The sequence below is a fragment of the Podarcis cretensis genome (genome assembly GCF_951804945.1).
Source record: "Podarcis cretensis genome assembly, chromosome: 13".
NCBI lineage: Eukaryota > Metazoa > Chordata > Lepidosauria > Squamata > Lacertidae > Podarcis > Podarcis cretensis.
In genome coordinates this window covers 2,726,111-2,741,348 of record NC_137182.1, presented here as the reverse complement: position 1 = coordinate 2,741,348, position 15,238 = coordinate 2,726,111, and the positions used below count along the sequence as shown (strand labels likewise).

At 41.8% G+C, this 15,238-nt stretch overlaps 1 protein-coding gene across 2 annotated transcripts in view; it reads left to right on the top strand.

The window, feature by feature from the left end:
• DDC (dopa decarboxylase) overlaps positions 1–5,892 on the top strand; it is a 53,941-nt gene extending 48,049 nt beyond the window's left edge. For both annotated transcript variants that reach the window (XM_079949749.1, XM_079949750.1), the window contains exons 13-14: positions 1,026–1,127; positions 1,813–5,892. In XM_079949749.1, coding sequence (XP_079805875.1) covers positions 1,026–1,127; positions 1,813–2,019 — 309 coding nt within the window. In that variant the 3' untranslated portion in view covers positions 2,020–5,892. The remainder of the gene's footprint in view (positions 1–1,025; positions 1,128–1,812) is intronic.
• Positions 5,893–15,238: the final 9,346 nt, after the last annotated feature.

The window sequence follows — 15,238 nt, the reverse complement described above, 5'->3', positions numbered from 1 at the left end:
CTTTAATTAAACAGTTCTATCCAGTTCTGTCCAGATAGTCTCTTTGTTATTTTCCTCATCTTCTTGATCGTTATCATATATTCCTTTCTTTGTGATCTCTGATAATCTTCACAAGCGGGTTAAAAACAAACATCTCCTGTGTGGGTTTTACACTCTCCAAAAGTCATTTCACATAAAGGACAGACACCATTTCCACACCTCCGTTAAGAACATTCCCACAGTCTGTCCGTCGGTTTCCACAGGCTTGCCAGTCTATATCTCAGGGGGCCCTGCAGGGTCAAGATAACATTCCGATAACCATACATTCACATTCCGATGACTCTGGTCCTCCTCCCCCTCGTCGGCAAGCCTGTCTTCACGAAACTCCATTTGTGGCTGTGTCATAAAACTTTCCTTTCATTCCCCACACCAGTCCTCTCTTTGATCAGTAATTCATTTCCACACAGTTCATGATCTCCTGCTTGTGATTAATAATAGCAACGATTCTTCTCTCTGGAGGGGAGGGTTATTGGTACTCACATAAGACCAAAAAAGAAAAGAAAAGTTTTTCCTCCCCCTCCTTTCCGTTTCACTCCAACATACCAGTCTTTTAATGACGATTCTTCACTTGATTTATTGTCCAGCCCATTGCTCCGCTCACAGAGATCCATTAATCAGCAGTCTTTACTCCCGATCTTCACTTGATATATGTGCATTAGCTTCTTTCCAATTATATATTTCCAATTATGTATTTTGAGCTAATGCGAACCAGTGCGCAATTAGAGACAGCGTCCGGGGAGGGCCGACTTCACTCGAGGGCTTCGTGCCAAGTGTCCACACCCCCTTCTTTTGAATCCGGGGGTGAATTATGGACACAGCTGGCAAGGCAGTCCCCCCCCCATCCCCTTGGGGGGGCAAGGGAGGCTACATACTCCCATAGCAGCCTCTTAATTACCTTGTGTGGGTCGGAGAGATGTTATTATCGGCCGTCTTCCAATGCGCCTCCTGGTGGCCCCCTGTTTTATAACTTTTCATTATCATTTTAGCATGTTAAGCTGGCACATGAATTTAAGGACTTGGTGTTGCAGGATGATCGATTTGAGATCTGTGCTGATGTCATTTTGGGACTGGTGTGCTTCCGACTAAAGGTAAACTTGCAGTAATTTACAGCTCTTATATTATTTGTTGCGATTTAGAGGCCTCAAATTTCAAAAGCCGCAATCTCCCAGTACTACTTTCTGGTGATGACACTACCGTAAGACACATTTTTGTATGCCTTCCTCCTCCCCCCCCCCCACCCCCCAGACACATATTTTCAATGCATTTCAACCATAAAACATGTGTTTTTTGTATACATTTTGTGCACCAAAACTTCATTGCAAAATCTGGAAACTGCATTATCTGTTGAAGAGGTCTGATCTGTAATTAAGTTTGGGACCTTCAAATTGGGTCACTCGGCTGTGAAAAGCAGAATGAACATTAAGCCTACCCTGGAATGTAATTTTAGCATGCAGTTTTAACATGGGATTTTAGTAAGTATAAATGTTTTTAAATGGCTGATTATATAGGTAAACTTGTTTTTAATGTGTGTTTTTATTTTGTACTTTTAATGAATATTTTAGGTTGCCTTTTGTAAACTGCTTAGGGGACTTTTGTCTGCATAAGCGGCATATAAATGTTGCTAAAAATAAATAAATGTGGGTGTGGCTTACTCCAAATTGAGTCATGTATCTGCAGGCTGAAGGTTGCCCACCTAAGATGGTCCTGGCAGGGCTACCAGAATGATGTGTGTGATGTTAATGACCACTCTTGCTTGTTTTATCTTTATTCTAGGGTACTAATGAACTGAATGAAGCACTACTTAAAACCATAAATGCTTCCAGGAAGATTCATCTTGTTCCCTGTAACCTGAGAGGGAAATTTGTGCTGCGTTTTGCAGTTTGTGCCCGCACAGTGGAGTCTGCCCATGTTCAGTTTGCCTGGAAGCACATTACGAAGTTGGCAGGGGAACTTCTAAAAGCACAGAAGCAGCAAGATTAATGGCTAAAAGTCACTTGAGGATTTAAGGAATTGGGAAGGACAAACCGTAGCGATGAATTATTTCGCTTCTGGCATGACTGATACATGCAAAACTACCATAATAAAACTGTGCTGCTATAACCCAAATCCAGGAAGTATGTAGATAAAAACACTAAGCACTGCTTTGCTGGATCAGGCCAAGTTCCTTATGTTCCAGCATTCTGTATCCAAGAGCCCCAACCAGTGGCCTGTGAGGCCTCTCAAGCACTGACAGCCGCCTCCTGTGGTTTGTTGCCAGTGTCTGGAATGCAGACAGATATACTGGTTCTGTACATGGCAGTTCCATTTAGGAATCATGGCTAATAATAATTTCCCACAAACCTTCCCTCTATGCATTTTTCTAAAAGTATGTGGGCCCCATACTTCTAAGCCACCCCCTTAGCTTGTGGCAGGTGGAATCAGTACACAGGAAAAGCAGACAAGATTAAAATCTTAGGTTTTTTTTTTAAAAATCATAAACAATCATTTTGTGAAGGATATGAGAGGAGGTAGTAAAGAATAGAAATGGTATCATAGCTGATACTGTTCAGATTGAAAATCAAAAATATATGGAAAACCTTTTGGGGGTTTGTGAAGCTCACTTAATTTTTCCCTTTTTCAAACTATTGAATCACTCAATTTATTTTTGATATTTTCAGAGTTGAGAATTCCCACGTAGTTTCCTAGGTTGTTTCAAGGTTGCTACCCTGAAGGAGCAATCCTTGTTTCAGTGGACAGGCATTCTTGCCCAGCTCCTCTCGTGTACCTGAATCACACCCATCACTGCATATGCTTGCTGCTTACAGCAGAATGTTTGCCGTGTCTCTTGGTCCAAAAGAAAGAAATATCTAGTCTTTTTTCTTTGATTGCTAGTCACTACAGCCTCCTTGGCTTGTGAAAGGAACTCTTTGATTATGTAAAACCTGGTGCAAATTAACAGGTAGTTATCGCAGGAACATTTATTGGATAAACACGTCCTTTGGAATCATGTCGAAAAATGTATTTGCTATTATGGTAGTTTTGCTAGTATTGGACAAGCTGTTGATGACATGTACAAAATCTGAATTAAGAAAGTATTAATAACACAGATATATCTAACACCCTGATTCTAATTGCATTACAGTGAAGCAAGTTTATTTCTGCGTAGCTTTCATTGAAATATTGATCTGGATTGCTGTTGTAATTCTCAAATGTGCTTGTGTGTATTGATTCACAATTCAATATCTGGGTAGTTACAGGCAACTCTCCATTTGTGCGTGACTGGCATGCACACGACCGCTGGCACATGCATTGTTATCGGCACCACAGGACAGGGACAGGGCGGGGGTGGAGCGGGGCAGCCTTGCGTGTGTCCCACTGATGCACACGGTGCCTTAGAATGCAACCGCTGCGTACATGGGGGTCCCCAGTGCCAACCTCAAGTTCTTCAGTGCTTAACTCTGAATAACCGGCAAGCTTGGTTTGTGACTGTATTTCTCTGAATTTCACGTGGGGCTAACTTGTTTTGAATAGTCTATCATACAAAAAGCTATTTCCACACAGAAAACTGTACGCACACACATGGCAAATATACGAATAGTTTAGAACCGTTCTTTTGGCATTTAATTTTCTATGTGCAAATAATTAGTTTTCAGTCATGTGAGACTTTGTCTAGAGTTGGAAGTTATACAACCCAGAAACAAGTTTACCATGTCATTGAGAAGTAGGCCCTAGTTAAGCTAAGCAAGACACACAATTATGGTTAGTTTGCTTTTTAAGTTTTTATCACTAGATGCATCAAAACTCTAATAATTAGAAACCAGTACGCCTGTGCCTTTGATGCCTTGCTTGTGTGGGGGAGGGGCGGGGGGTTGGTTGGTTGGGGGGGCATTGCTGTTGTTGATGTTATTTTTTGGATCTTTATTTTGGATCTTATGATTTATGTGGAAATTGTTCAGTTTTTTGATGCTTCATTTGTTGTTTACAACTACTTTTGTTCTGTTTGTAGTTCTGTTTTTTTTTTATGTTGTAAGCTGCCTTGAGCATGGTTTGAACTGTGGAAAGGAAGCATACAAATAAAATGGTTGACCAAGTGATTCACAGAATTGTAGAATTGTAGAGTTGGACAGGAGCAAGGGGGTCCTCTAGCCCAGCCCCACGAAATGCAAGAATATTTTTGCCCATGTGGGGCTTGAACCCACAACCTTGAGATTAAGAGTCTCATGCCCTTCCGGCTGAGCTTGATTGACAGCACATCCCAGAATCCCCTCTGAAGATTCAGGAAGCCTGCCGTGCATCTCAAGCAAAAACAACAAACATTTTGTTGTCATAAAATTCCCATCTCTAGGAAAATACAAGTTGTTAAATATTAGTATTTTCGTTTTCTACATTTTAAAATCTGTATAGTGCCTCACCTCCCTGTCTTACAGTGGAAACATTAACACATGGACACAAAGTTTGGCTACATCGCCACTATCATTTCTGTACTGGTGTTAAGAAATCACCATAACCAATATAGTCACATTGAGGTGTGGCTGTTGGACGAGGGCAGGAAAGCTCTTCTCCCAATCCTCTTTGGCCATGAACCACGTGCCCAAAGGCCAGTCGCTATTTCTCAGTGAGGATAAAATGTGTCATGTGCAGACATGGGTGGAAGAGAACTGAGCATGTCTCCTTGATGGGAAGCTAGGCTAGAAACGTAATAAATGAATAAAAAGGCATTTCAAGGGAGAACATTTTCATTACCAAAGACATTTGTATACTCCGGATTGTAAAAGAATAGTACTTGTACAACAAATGGATCTTTAATAAGCTAGAGCTATTGTGGCATTCCAGATTTCACCATCTATCATAGCTGATAATATTAATTGCCTGTGAACATTTATTGGACAAAAGAATAAACTGTTTCATCTCTCTGAGGTCCTTTCTCATCTTCTTTGCCCCACTGACATACCAACAGAGTTTTAACAATAAAACACATTGAGCATTTTCTTTAACTGCAATTGATACAGTATCTGAAAGAATTCAGAAACTCATTGAATTCCCTTTCTAGTTCTAAATTAAGGAAATAATTGATTTACAGTATTAGCTGTAGATTATGCTTTATGCCAGGGCAATGTGAAGTTTCTGAAGTTTTCTGTGTGCTCTGGGTACCTAAAACTCTCTGCTCTGATGATATAGTGAACTCTGTTTTGAAACTGTTGCCGCTGGTTCCCACCATTTAAGAAAATGCTATTTTATTTATTTCTTTTTGCGGACAGGTCTCCTGAGGTTTCATAGCTGCATTGACAGGCAGAAATTCAGCAGCTGCCTAGCTGAGCAGGGGGGAAACCTGTAGCAGTAGTCCTGTCAGGGGGAAAAGGAGACGAGCCGATCAATAGTGATATAATATGGCAAAGGCCTCTTGCATTCAATCTCGTTTAGTGGCTAGTTGAAGTGCTGCCCTGTTGTGCTCATATTGTCTTATCCACTGCTTGTAAAATGTGTGCGTCTGGACATGCCTGGCACTATTTTTCCACCTATAATCACTCATTCATAGATTTACTGAGCCAGGATGCAATGTGTCTTTTCAGCAAAACCTCACAAAGCTGCTGAAATTATTTATTGTTAGCTGTTATTTTGTAATATAAATGCACTTAAGCAGAAAATCAAACCTCAAAGGTACAGTTCGACGAGGAAAAATGATTTAATATTGCAGTGTTCACTCATTTTGTACAAGAATAATATTTGTGCACAAGAGATTATATATATGCACTTCCTTATCGGTTAATATATTTTAAAATAGATGTTAATTCTGCTATTGTGCAAGATATTGTGTATTGCTAAAGTGTATGGCAACACACCAGACTGCATTAAAACTGATGCTGTAAGATTGCATTTCTCTCTTCATTCTTGCTTTCAATATTCTGATGGGGTTTGGCTGGGAGTTTTTAAATTAATGGTTGCTATTATACATAGGCTCATAGCTGATGAAAAAAAATGAAAGGGGACCCTGATACACTGGCCCATGGCTTTGCTCACCAATGAAAATCTACATTCAAGTTGGTTCTAGGTCTAATTTTGTAACCATTTCCCCCTTGGACAGGAGGGCCCCTTGCTTTGGTGGGGGTGGTCAGGCCCAGCAGCAATCTCACACCCGATAGGAAGGACAGGGCAGGAGCTACTGGGAATGGTGTGTGTCCAAGAGGGCACTGAGTCCATCAAGCTAGAAATCCCCAAGGGATGGACTCCTCTGCTCAGTCATGGAGGGTGGCTTAGAACTGTTCCAAAATGCTAAGAGAGCTCTTGAGATGAATGAATTCATTGTGGTCTGCTCCTTTGGAAGCGAGTGTGGGGTTGCAGCCTGACTTCCAATAAAATTTAAAGGATTTATGAATAAACAAGTTTTGGGGTTATACAGTAAAATTACGCATATGGCACCCTTGGGGGCCTCCCCCCCCCAAAAAAAACCCCATTGCAAACATGGAGATGGCAAAGCATGAAACATAGAATAAAACTGGTGTTTGATCTTTTGGAAATGACCAATTATTTCATGCCTGAATTTAACCCCAGCTGTGATGTAGTAGCTTGCACACAGGGCTTTTTTCTGGGGGGATGCAGGGGTACGCATACCCCTAAACATTTTGTGAATCTAAGTTTGGCCTCATTGAGGGGCAGTATTTCAATATGAGTACGAAAATGAGAGTACTGTACCCCTAAACATTATTATTATTTTTTAGAAAAAAAAACACTGCTTGCAAGTTCATCATTCCTGCAGCCCCACCTGGGCTAATGTGGAAGTGGGTCGATCTTCAGAACCAAGGAGGAAGGGATCTTTTGTGTGGGTCTATGAAGAAAGATGGTATGAGACCAACAGGAGCTTCACTTTAGGACTGAGGAAACCCACAACTTACACAGGAGTTACGTTCCAGAGATAACATGCAAAGCCAGATTCACATATAATGGAAACACATCAGGTTTAATGAGTGGGATTGCCAAAGTCATTTTTCCTGGAAACTGGAGCTCTTTTAATTTAATATAAATTTAATTTTACATTTTTAGCCATGCATGTAAAGCTGAATGCACACAAACTAAATGTGTGTAAGTTGTGAGCTTGCTGCGCATCATTCATTCATTCCCCACCTTTTTCCCTAATAGGGACTCAAGACGGCTAAAAACAACAGCTAAAAACATGGCGGGGGGAGCATTAAAAATAATTAAACATTGAAAGAATTAAAACTATATATATGTATATATGTGTATATGTGTGTATATACAGCACTCAGTTCCCCGTTATAACAAGAAAGTCTTCACCTGCTGGCAGAAAGAAAACAAAGGGGGCGCCCGTCCCACTTCTCTTGGGAAGCAGTTCCAAAATTGCCTGGGAGCAGCCACCACCAAGAAGGCCCTCTCCTGCATGCCCCCCCCCCACGCGTGCCTGGGAGGGTGGTGGGGTCACGAGAAAGGCCCCTCCAAAGTTGTCCTGGCAAGGGAGTTGCCTGCTCCCTCTCGGGAATCAGCGATGGGATTGCCGCTCTGTGAGCCAGTTGAAGCTTCTGAGCACTTTTCAAGGGCAGCCCCAAGTAAAGCACACTACGGTAATTTGAAATATCAGAATTATTTGTCAAATACATTACGATGGACAAATAAGGGGTCATTTAGACTGCCTCTTCCCTAGTCTGAACTTAATGTGAAAGGCAAACTTTCCCCCTTTTGTTGAAGCATACTTTTGTCCATTTCTGTCATGCAGACCAGCAGCCCCAGTGACATATACCTGAGTGAATGGCAGAAAAATTACTTTGGTGTTACCTTTGGCACCTGTACACCAAGACAGAAGGCAGATGTGTATTGTGCACAGATTTTACGCATGCATTATGCATGGGCAAACTTAGCGATCTCCCAGGTTTGTGCAGCCAACCTGTTCAAACCATGCAGAAAAATGCTCTACAGTTATTGACTCTGACAATGCAGAGACTGGCTTGAATAACTATGTTAAAAACATTTTGACTTTGGCAAGATGTCAGGAAAATGACAGTGATAAGTGGCAATCTGCTTTGACAATGAGTAATGTGATGGAATTAAAGGATGTGTGTAAGTGTTGGCTGGGCCTGGCAAAAGTTTCAGAGCTGTCTGACGCCACAGGCAGATGGAAGCATTGATAACAAGGTCACTGCCTCCGGTGCTTCACATCTTCCCAAACTCACTCTCTGCAGTGGTGGCTGGAGAATCTGTGTTTGCGGTTGGCTCATTGAATTGCATAAATCAGAGTGTAGGTGTCCTTGGGAGAACCCCAGCTGTGAAATTTTATCAAAATTTATCAACCAAGGCAGGAGTTGCATACTTCAAAGTTCCTGAATTGTTTTGGCACTTGGAATCAAACAGGAGTTAAGGGGAATCATGGAATTGTAGATTTGGAAGGGACTCCAAGGGTTATCTAGTCTAACCCCTGCAGTGCAGGAAGCATCCATGGCAGGTGGCCATCTTTCTAATAAGATTGTTTTTGAGAAACCATTCTGGGTCTTAGTATCCACAGCATCTTCTTCTATGAACCTACCTGGACCCTGGGATCACCAACGGAGTTCCTTCTTCTTGTGCCTCCCCCTCCAGAGGTCGGCAGGGTGGCCACATGAGAACGGGGCCTTTTCTGCAGGGGCTCCCCATCTGTGAAATGCCTTCAGGCACCGGGCAAAAGAGCTGCTCTTTAACCAGGCATTTGACTGATTGACACCCATTGCCCATTTAAAATGTGATGGGGGGCACTACTGTGTTGATTCTATTTTGATTATGTATTTTGTGTTTTTATATTGTGATTATATCCCATAAACCACCCTGAGACCTGTGGGTAAAGGGCAGTATACAAATTTAATCAATAATGATAATAATAATAATAATAATAATAGTAAAACAAGCACAGAAGAAAAGCTATTATTTAAGGCTAGAAGAAAGGGGCCATTGTTGCTAGAGAATGCTAAGAAGGGGGGGCAGAGTTTCCTTTCCAACTCTGCAATTCTATTATTCAAAAACAGCATCCAATTGTATCCAAACATAGATAAAACATCTGGCTTCTTAATCTTGGGAACCAGCATGCAGAATTTGGTGACAATACCTTAAGATGTATCCTAATGCATAAAAAAGACAAAGGGATAAACAACTTCCAAAATATATAGTGGATACAATTAACCTATATAAAAAAATTAACCTTGCATTAAAAAAGAGGAGAAAAATGAGTTTTTTCCTTAATCAGCATTTTCAGCGAAAGTGCAATTACTTTTCTAGAAGATTCTTACTTTTTGGCAGCACATGACATAAACTTTGTTGCTTTTGAATGTTTCAGTTATGCTGAACCAGCTACCCAAATGGCTTCATAAAACTTTCATTTCTGCATTGTGTACATAGAATACTCGTGTCCTCTGCAAATCCACTGGTGGGTGGATTTTAGAACTCATTCCACAAGGGAGCAGCAGCATAAGCCAAGAATTGTACACAGCAGTTCTCAGACTGTAAAGCAGCCCCCCCCCCCTGCCAAGGAGACGCGAAGTTCCAGAGTGGGAGAGGGCTGGAGACAGGGAGTGCCGTCCTTCCCATTGGCCAGGACTGCCTCAATGGAAGGGGCCTCTTTTCACCACGCTGAAAGGGGGCAGCAACTCAGCCCAAACTGAAAGGTGAAAGTGTGGCAGATGAGAACTGCGGTCAAAATGGGAATCATAGAACTGCAGAGTTGGAAGAGATCCCAATGGTCATCTAGTCCGACCCCCTGCAATGCAGGGGTCACAGCTACATGCCCTCCAAAATTTCTCCAATGGAAATAGGGACGTCACATTCCATAATGATCATTTTTCTATTTATACCCCAGACATCTTCAGGGTTCCCCAGCCACTCTGGGCAGCTTCCAACACATATAAAAACACAATAAAACATTAAACAATAAAAAACCTTCCCTATACAGGATTGGCTTCAGATGGCAAGAGAGTTGGATAACTCCATCTTTTCCAACATTTCTCCAATGGAAATAGGGACATCCTAAGGAAAAGTGGGACATTCCAGGATCAAATCAGAAACCGGGGCGGGAGGAGTGGCGTTATATGTCAGGGATGTGTATACCTGTGAAGAGATCCAAGGTTTAGAACCTCCTCTCTCCCTGGGAAAGAGAGGTGCTTCCCAGAGGCACCATTCACCTGCAGCGCTCATAGCCAGGGCTGCTGCAGCAAACAGCTGTGCAAGCCTTGGGGAGGCAAGAGACGTGAGAGGGGATCAGAGGAGGGAGGGAAGGAAAGAGGGGCAGAAGCCAGTGCTGGCCCCTGGCCATCCTTCAAGGCACCCCAGGGGGCCACAGCACACTGGTTGGAAACCATTAGCCTAAGAGGTGGCAAACCTGTTAGACATCTGTGGCAGGACATAATTGACGGGGGGGGGGGGAGTGGGATACATATGCCGTATTGTGTTGTTACAAAAGTTGCATGCCGCCCCCAATCTCTGATAAGCTGTGGCAAGACTCCAGGGGGTTCCAGGGGCTCACCCAGCTCTGTGTTCCTGTGAGAATTAAGACTTGGTGGAGAAATATGATATATTCACCTATTTACACCTTCAGTCTGAATGGAGGGAGTCCCGATCTTGCGGCCTGGTCATCTCAAAAGGGGCTTGTTCCCCACAGCAGGGCAGCCCTGGGGTCCAAGCCACCTCTCCTCCCAGCCAGCCTCCCAGATGGTTCTGACCTTGGTTCTCCTTTCTTGTTTGCAGCAACCCCCTGCTCCAAGCAACTCTGCCCCATCCATCTGCTATCCCAAGTCTAACTATTTAGAGGCACATTTTCCTAGAGCCCAAGGCTTCCTCTCAATGTTGCCGTCAACCCCCTTTTGTCATGTTATTGCCTCAGTGAGGCCCTGGCTTGGAAAGGAAGCTTCACCTGTATTTTCCACTGGCCTGGAAACTTCCATTTAGTGCTCCAAATATAAGCTAGATTCTGATATTCATTAATTACTTGGGTTCAGCAGGGGTTCCCTCCTCCCAAATTTATAACAATCTGAAATAATAATATTTTTCTGCTGAAAAAGCAAACAGTGCTTATTATACTGGCAAAAAATAGAGACATACTGAATACATATCTACAAAAGGACCACATTTTACAGAGTTGGTCCCTTTGGATCCAGTTATACTTCTGCAGGCATCACTGACTTGGAACCAAAGAACTGCAGGACTATTTTTACGCACACAGTGACATGTTGGCATTTCTCTCTGATGACCGTCCCATTCCACGTACACCCCACAAACCTCTTTTGAAATTCAGGGGTATAGAAGATCAGTTTGTAATATGCCACAGAGAGTATCTGCTGTTCAAAGCAGAAGTAAAGAATTGTATGGAATATTTCCAAGTTCTTGGCTGAAACTAAAAGAACCTTAATGTGTAGTATTCTTTATTTCAGTATTCTTTACTTTTCCATAAAGGTATTTTGCTCATGGAGTAAAATATAATAATGGGTTGTTTAGAGTGAATTTGCCTTCTCAGATATTTGTTTCTTTCATTAACATTCAGGCAATATGAATATTTTTCCCATCATCCCGTAAAAGTCCAGAAATTGCTGAAAATTGATGGAAACATGATGGAGCAGAAGTGGCTGTCTAAAACACGTGTGTGTGTGCGCGCGCACACACACACACACACACCCCTCATAATTCCTATTAAAATGCCACCCCAACAAAATATAACATAATTCCACAAAATATACACAATTGCAACGAAGTAGGGCATGACTGCAATTTAAGGCAAATGATGCAGATAAATCTACTTTAATGGATATGTTCAGTAGATGCAAAAATAAATACACCTTATTTATTGTTTTTGGCTGATTGAACTTAGTGATAAGAAATGCAGAACCCTCATCCTCTCTTTAGTTCAGTAACATCAAATACATTCTCACCCACGCTACCTTTCTCCTAAATTGTAGTAAATAATTTCTGCAGCCTTGGAGGGGTAAGCCTTCATCAGCAATTAAAGTTGTGGAAAATATTTTCATTTTCACCCTGGGTTTTCCATATCTGATTTAGCTTAAATTGTGCCAGCATATTTCAAAACCATCTGTATTTCCATTTAAAAGAACTCTACCACAGGGACCAAACACAGAACTTGATAGGATGATAATGACCATTACTCTAATGATTAAAAAAACCCATTAAAATCTAAAAGGCAACAAGGACAATTTTAAAAAATGAATCTGAAACAATAAAATTTGTTTCATCAAATTCAATTTAATGTTCATTTTTAAAAATACATTTTTCTGTTTTTATAGGTAAGGTAAAGGTAAAGGAACCCCTGACCATTAGGTCCAGTCGTGACCGACTCTGGGGTTGTGGCGCTCATCTCGCTTTATTGGCCGAGGGAGCCGGTGTACAGCTTCCGGGTCATGTGGCCAGCATGACTAAGCTGCTTCTGGCGAACCAGAGCAGTGCACGGAAACGCCGTTTACCTTCCCGCCGGAGCAGTACTTATTTATCTAGTTGCACTTTGACGTGCTTTTGAACTGCTAGGTTGGCAGGAGCAGGGACCGAGCAACGGGAGCTCACCCTGTCGCGGGGATTCAAACCGCCGACCTTCTGATCGGCAAGCCCAAGAGGCTCAGTGGTTTAACCCACAGCGCCACCCGCGTCCGATTAAAAGGTACTTCTGGGTAAATACAGTCACACCTCAGGTTACAAACACTGCGGGTTGCACGATTTCGGGTTGCACACCACGCCGAACCTGGAAGTACTGAAACAGGTTGCTTCTGGACTTAGTTGGTCTCTAAGGTGCTACTGGACATTTTATTTATTTATTATATATTTCGACTGTGTCAGACCAACATGGCTATCTACCTAAATCTGGAGCCATTTTATGTACCACTGGAATACAAAATTCAGGGGCAACACAAACCATATACTTTATTTACACACACACAAACACACACACAGAATCTGATTGGTTCCTATAGTTTATTGGTTTATTAGTAAAACTATAAATACACATAAAGGAAACCGTGATATCTAAGTTTAATTATTACCACATTTTCTTATTATTATCTTATTACTTTTTACCTTCAATATGGTTTTTAAAACGGCAGTCATAGATATCAATATAGATATACAGTGGTACCTCGGGTTAAGTACTTAATTCGTTCCGGAGGTCTGTACTTAACCTGAAACTGTTCTTAACCTGAAGTACCACTTTAGCTAATGGGGCCTCCCGCTGCTGCCGCGCCACCGGAGCACGATTTCTGTTCTCATCCTGAAGCAAAGTTCTTAACCCAAGGTACTATTTCTGGGTTAGCGGAGTCTGTAAGCTGAAACGTATGTAACCTGAAGCGTATGTAACCCGAGGTACCACTGTAGATATAGAGATACCTGGATGGATTAGATATGCATGTATTTTACTCCCCGTTTTTAATGCATTCTTTTCTCTTTTTTGGTGGGCCATCCATCCATCCAAGAGGACAGATTGCTGCCCTCAGCAGCAGCTAATCTTTAAGGTGCCACAACACTTCTCAGTGTTTTTCCTACAAGTAAGATATTCTGATGAGTTTAGGGAGAAGTCCATATATAATTATTTTCACTTTTGCTGTTCCAATGTAGTGGTAGTAATAATAATAATAATAATGATAATAATAAGAATTTGTCCTTAATGGCAGTATTGAAGGATCATTGTAAGAGTTTTGAATAGTCTGCCACCAGGTGGAGATATTTTCCCAAATAAATTTGTGCTGGCACTTAAATAAGTGTCCCTAAGAGAAAACACTTGCCTTTCTCCGTCTGTGTTCTAACATGGAAACAGAATCACAGAATCATAGAATTGTAGAGTCATCGAGTCCAGAGCTGGAGGCGAGAGAGGGATGGAAATAACGGATATCCTTAAGTGTCTGTATAAGCAAACAGGAAGAACACTAAGGAAATTCAGAAGCAAAAATTATGTGACATAAACTGATGCAATAATCCACAAGTCTTTCTAGTTCTTTTCTAGTTCTCTCCAGATTTTTTTTTTTAAAAATAACATTTTTATTGATTTCTAACAAATTGTAAATACAACACAGAAGTTCCCCTATTCTCTTCCTTGCCCCTCCTGGAACAGATTTATGAAGCCCTGTCACAGCCTTGTTTGTGAACTCAGTGGATGCCAGTCATTGGATGGCTTGTTATAAAATCTTGTAAAAGGGCACTTTATTTCATAGAATCAGAGAATGCGCTGGTAGAGCTACTGCTCACAAAGCTGATAGGATCATAGAAGAGTAGAGCTGGAAGGGACCCCGAGGGTCATCCAGTCCAACCCCTGCAATGCAGGAAGCTCAACTGGATCCTCCCTGACAGATGGACAGCCAACCCTGGACGTTTTTAATGTTTGATGTCTCACTGTGTTTCTATATTTTGTTGGAAGCTGCCCAGATTGGCTGGGGCAACATGGTCAGATGGGTGGGGTACAAATAAATAAGAAGAAGAAGAAGAAGAAGAAGAAGAAGAAGAAGAAGAAGAAGAAGAAGAAGAAGAAGAAGAAAAAGAAGAAGAAGAAGATGATGAAGAAGAAAAACCTCCAAGGAAGGAGAGTCCACCATCTTCTAAGGGAGTTCCACTGCTGAACAGCTCTTGCCATCAGAAAGCTCTTCCTGATGTTTAGTCAGAATCATCATCATCATCTTGTTGTTGTTATTGTTTATTAAATTTGTATACTCTCCTTTACCCGCAGGCCTCAAGGTTACAACATAAAATCGCAATATAAAAACATAAAATACATAATAAAAATAAATACAAAAACAACCTACAAACCAACAAACAGGGAGCTACTGCAGAAAAGGCCCCGCTCTCATGTTGCCACTCTCTGGACCTCTTGAGGAGGAGACACACGGAGAAGGAACTCAGAAGATGATCTCAGGGTCCAGGGCAGTTCATATGGAAAGAGGCGGTCTTTGAGGTGTTGCATTCCTGAGCTGTTTATATGAGCTATAAAGCCTTATAGTTCAAACCCAGCACTCTGAATTGGGCTCAGAAACTGGTGAGCAACCTGGCTGGTGAATTCTGCACTAGCAGTGTGCATAAAATTAGGGTTGCCATACATCTAGGAATTCCCAGACATGTCCTCTTTTGCGGGTCCTACCTACCCATCTGGGGAGAATTTTACATTTTAAAGCATATGTCCTGAATTTGGGTTAAAAAATAAAATAACAAAATTGTGTGTGAGTGGTTCTGGCTCTGGTTTTTTTCTCAGCAATGGTGGCAGAGGGGCCACTGG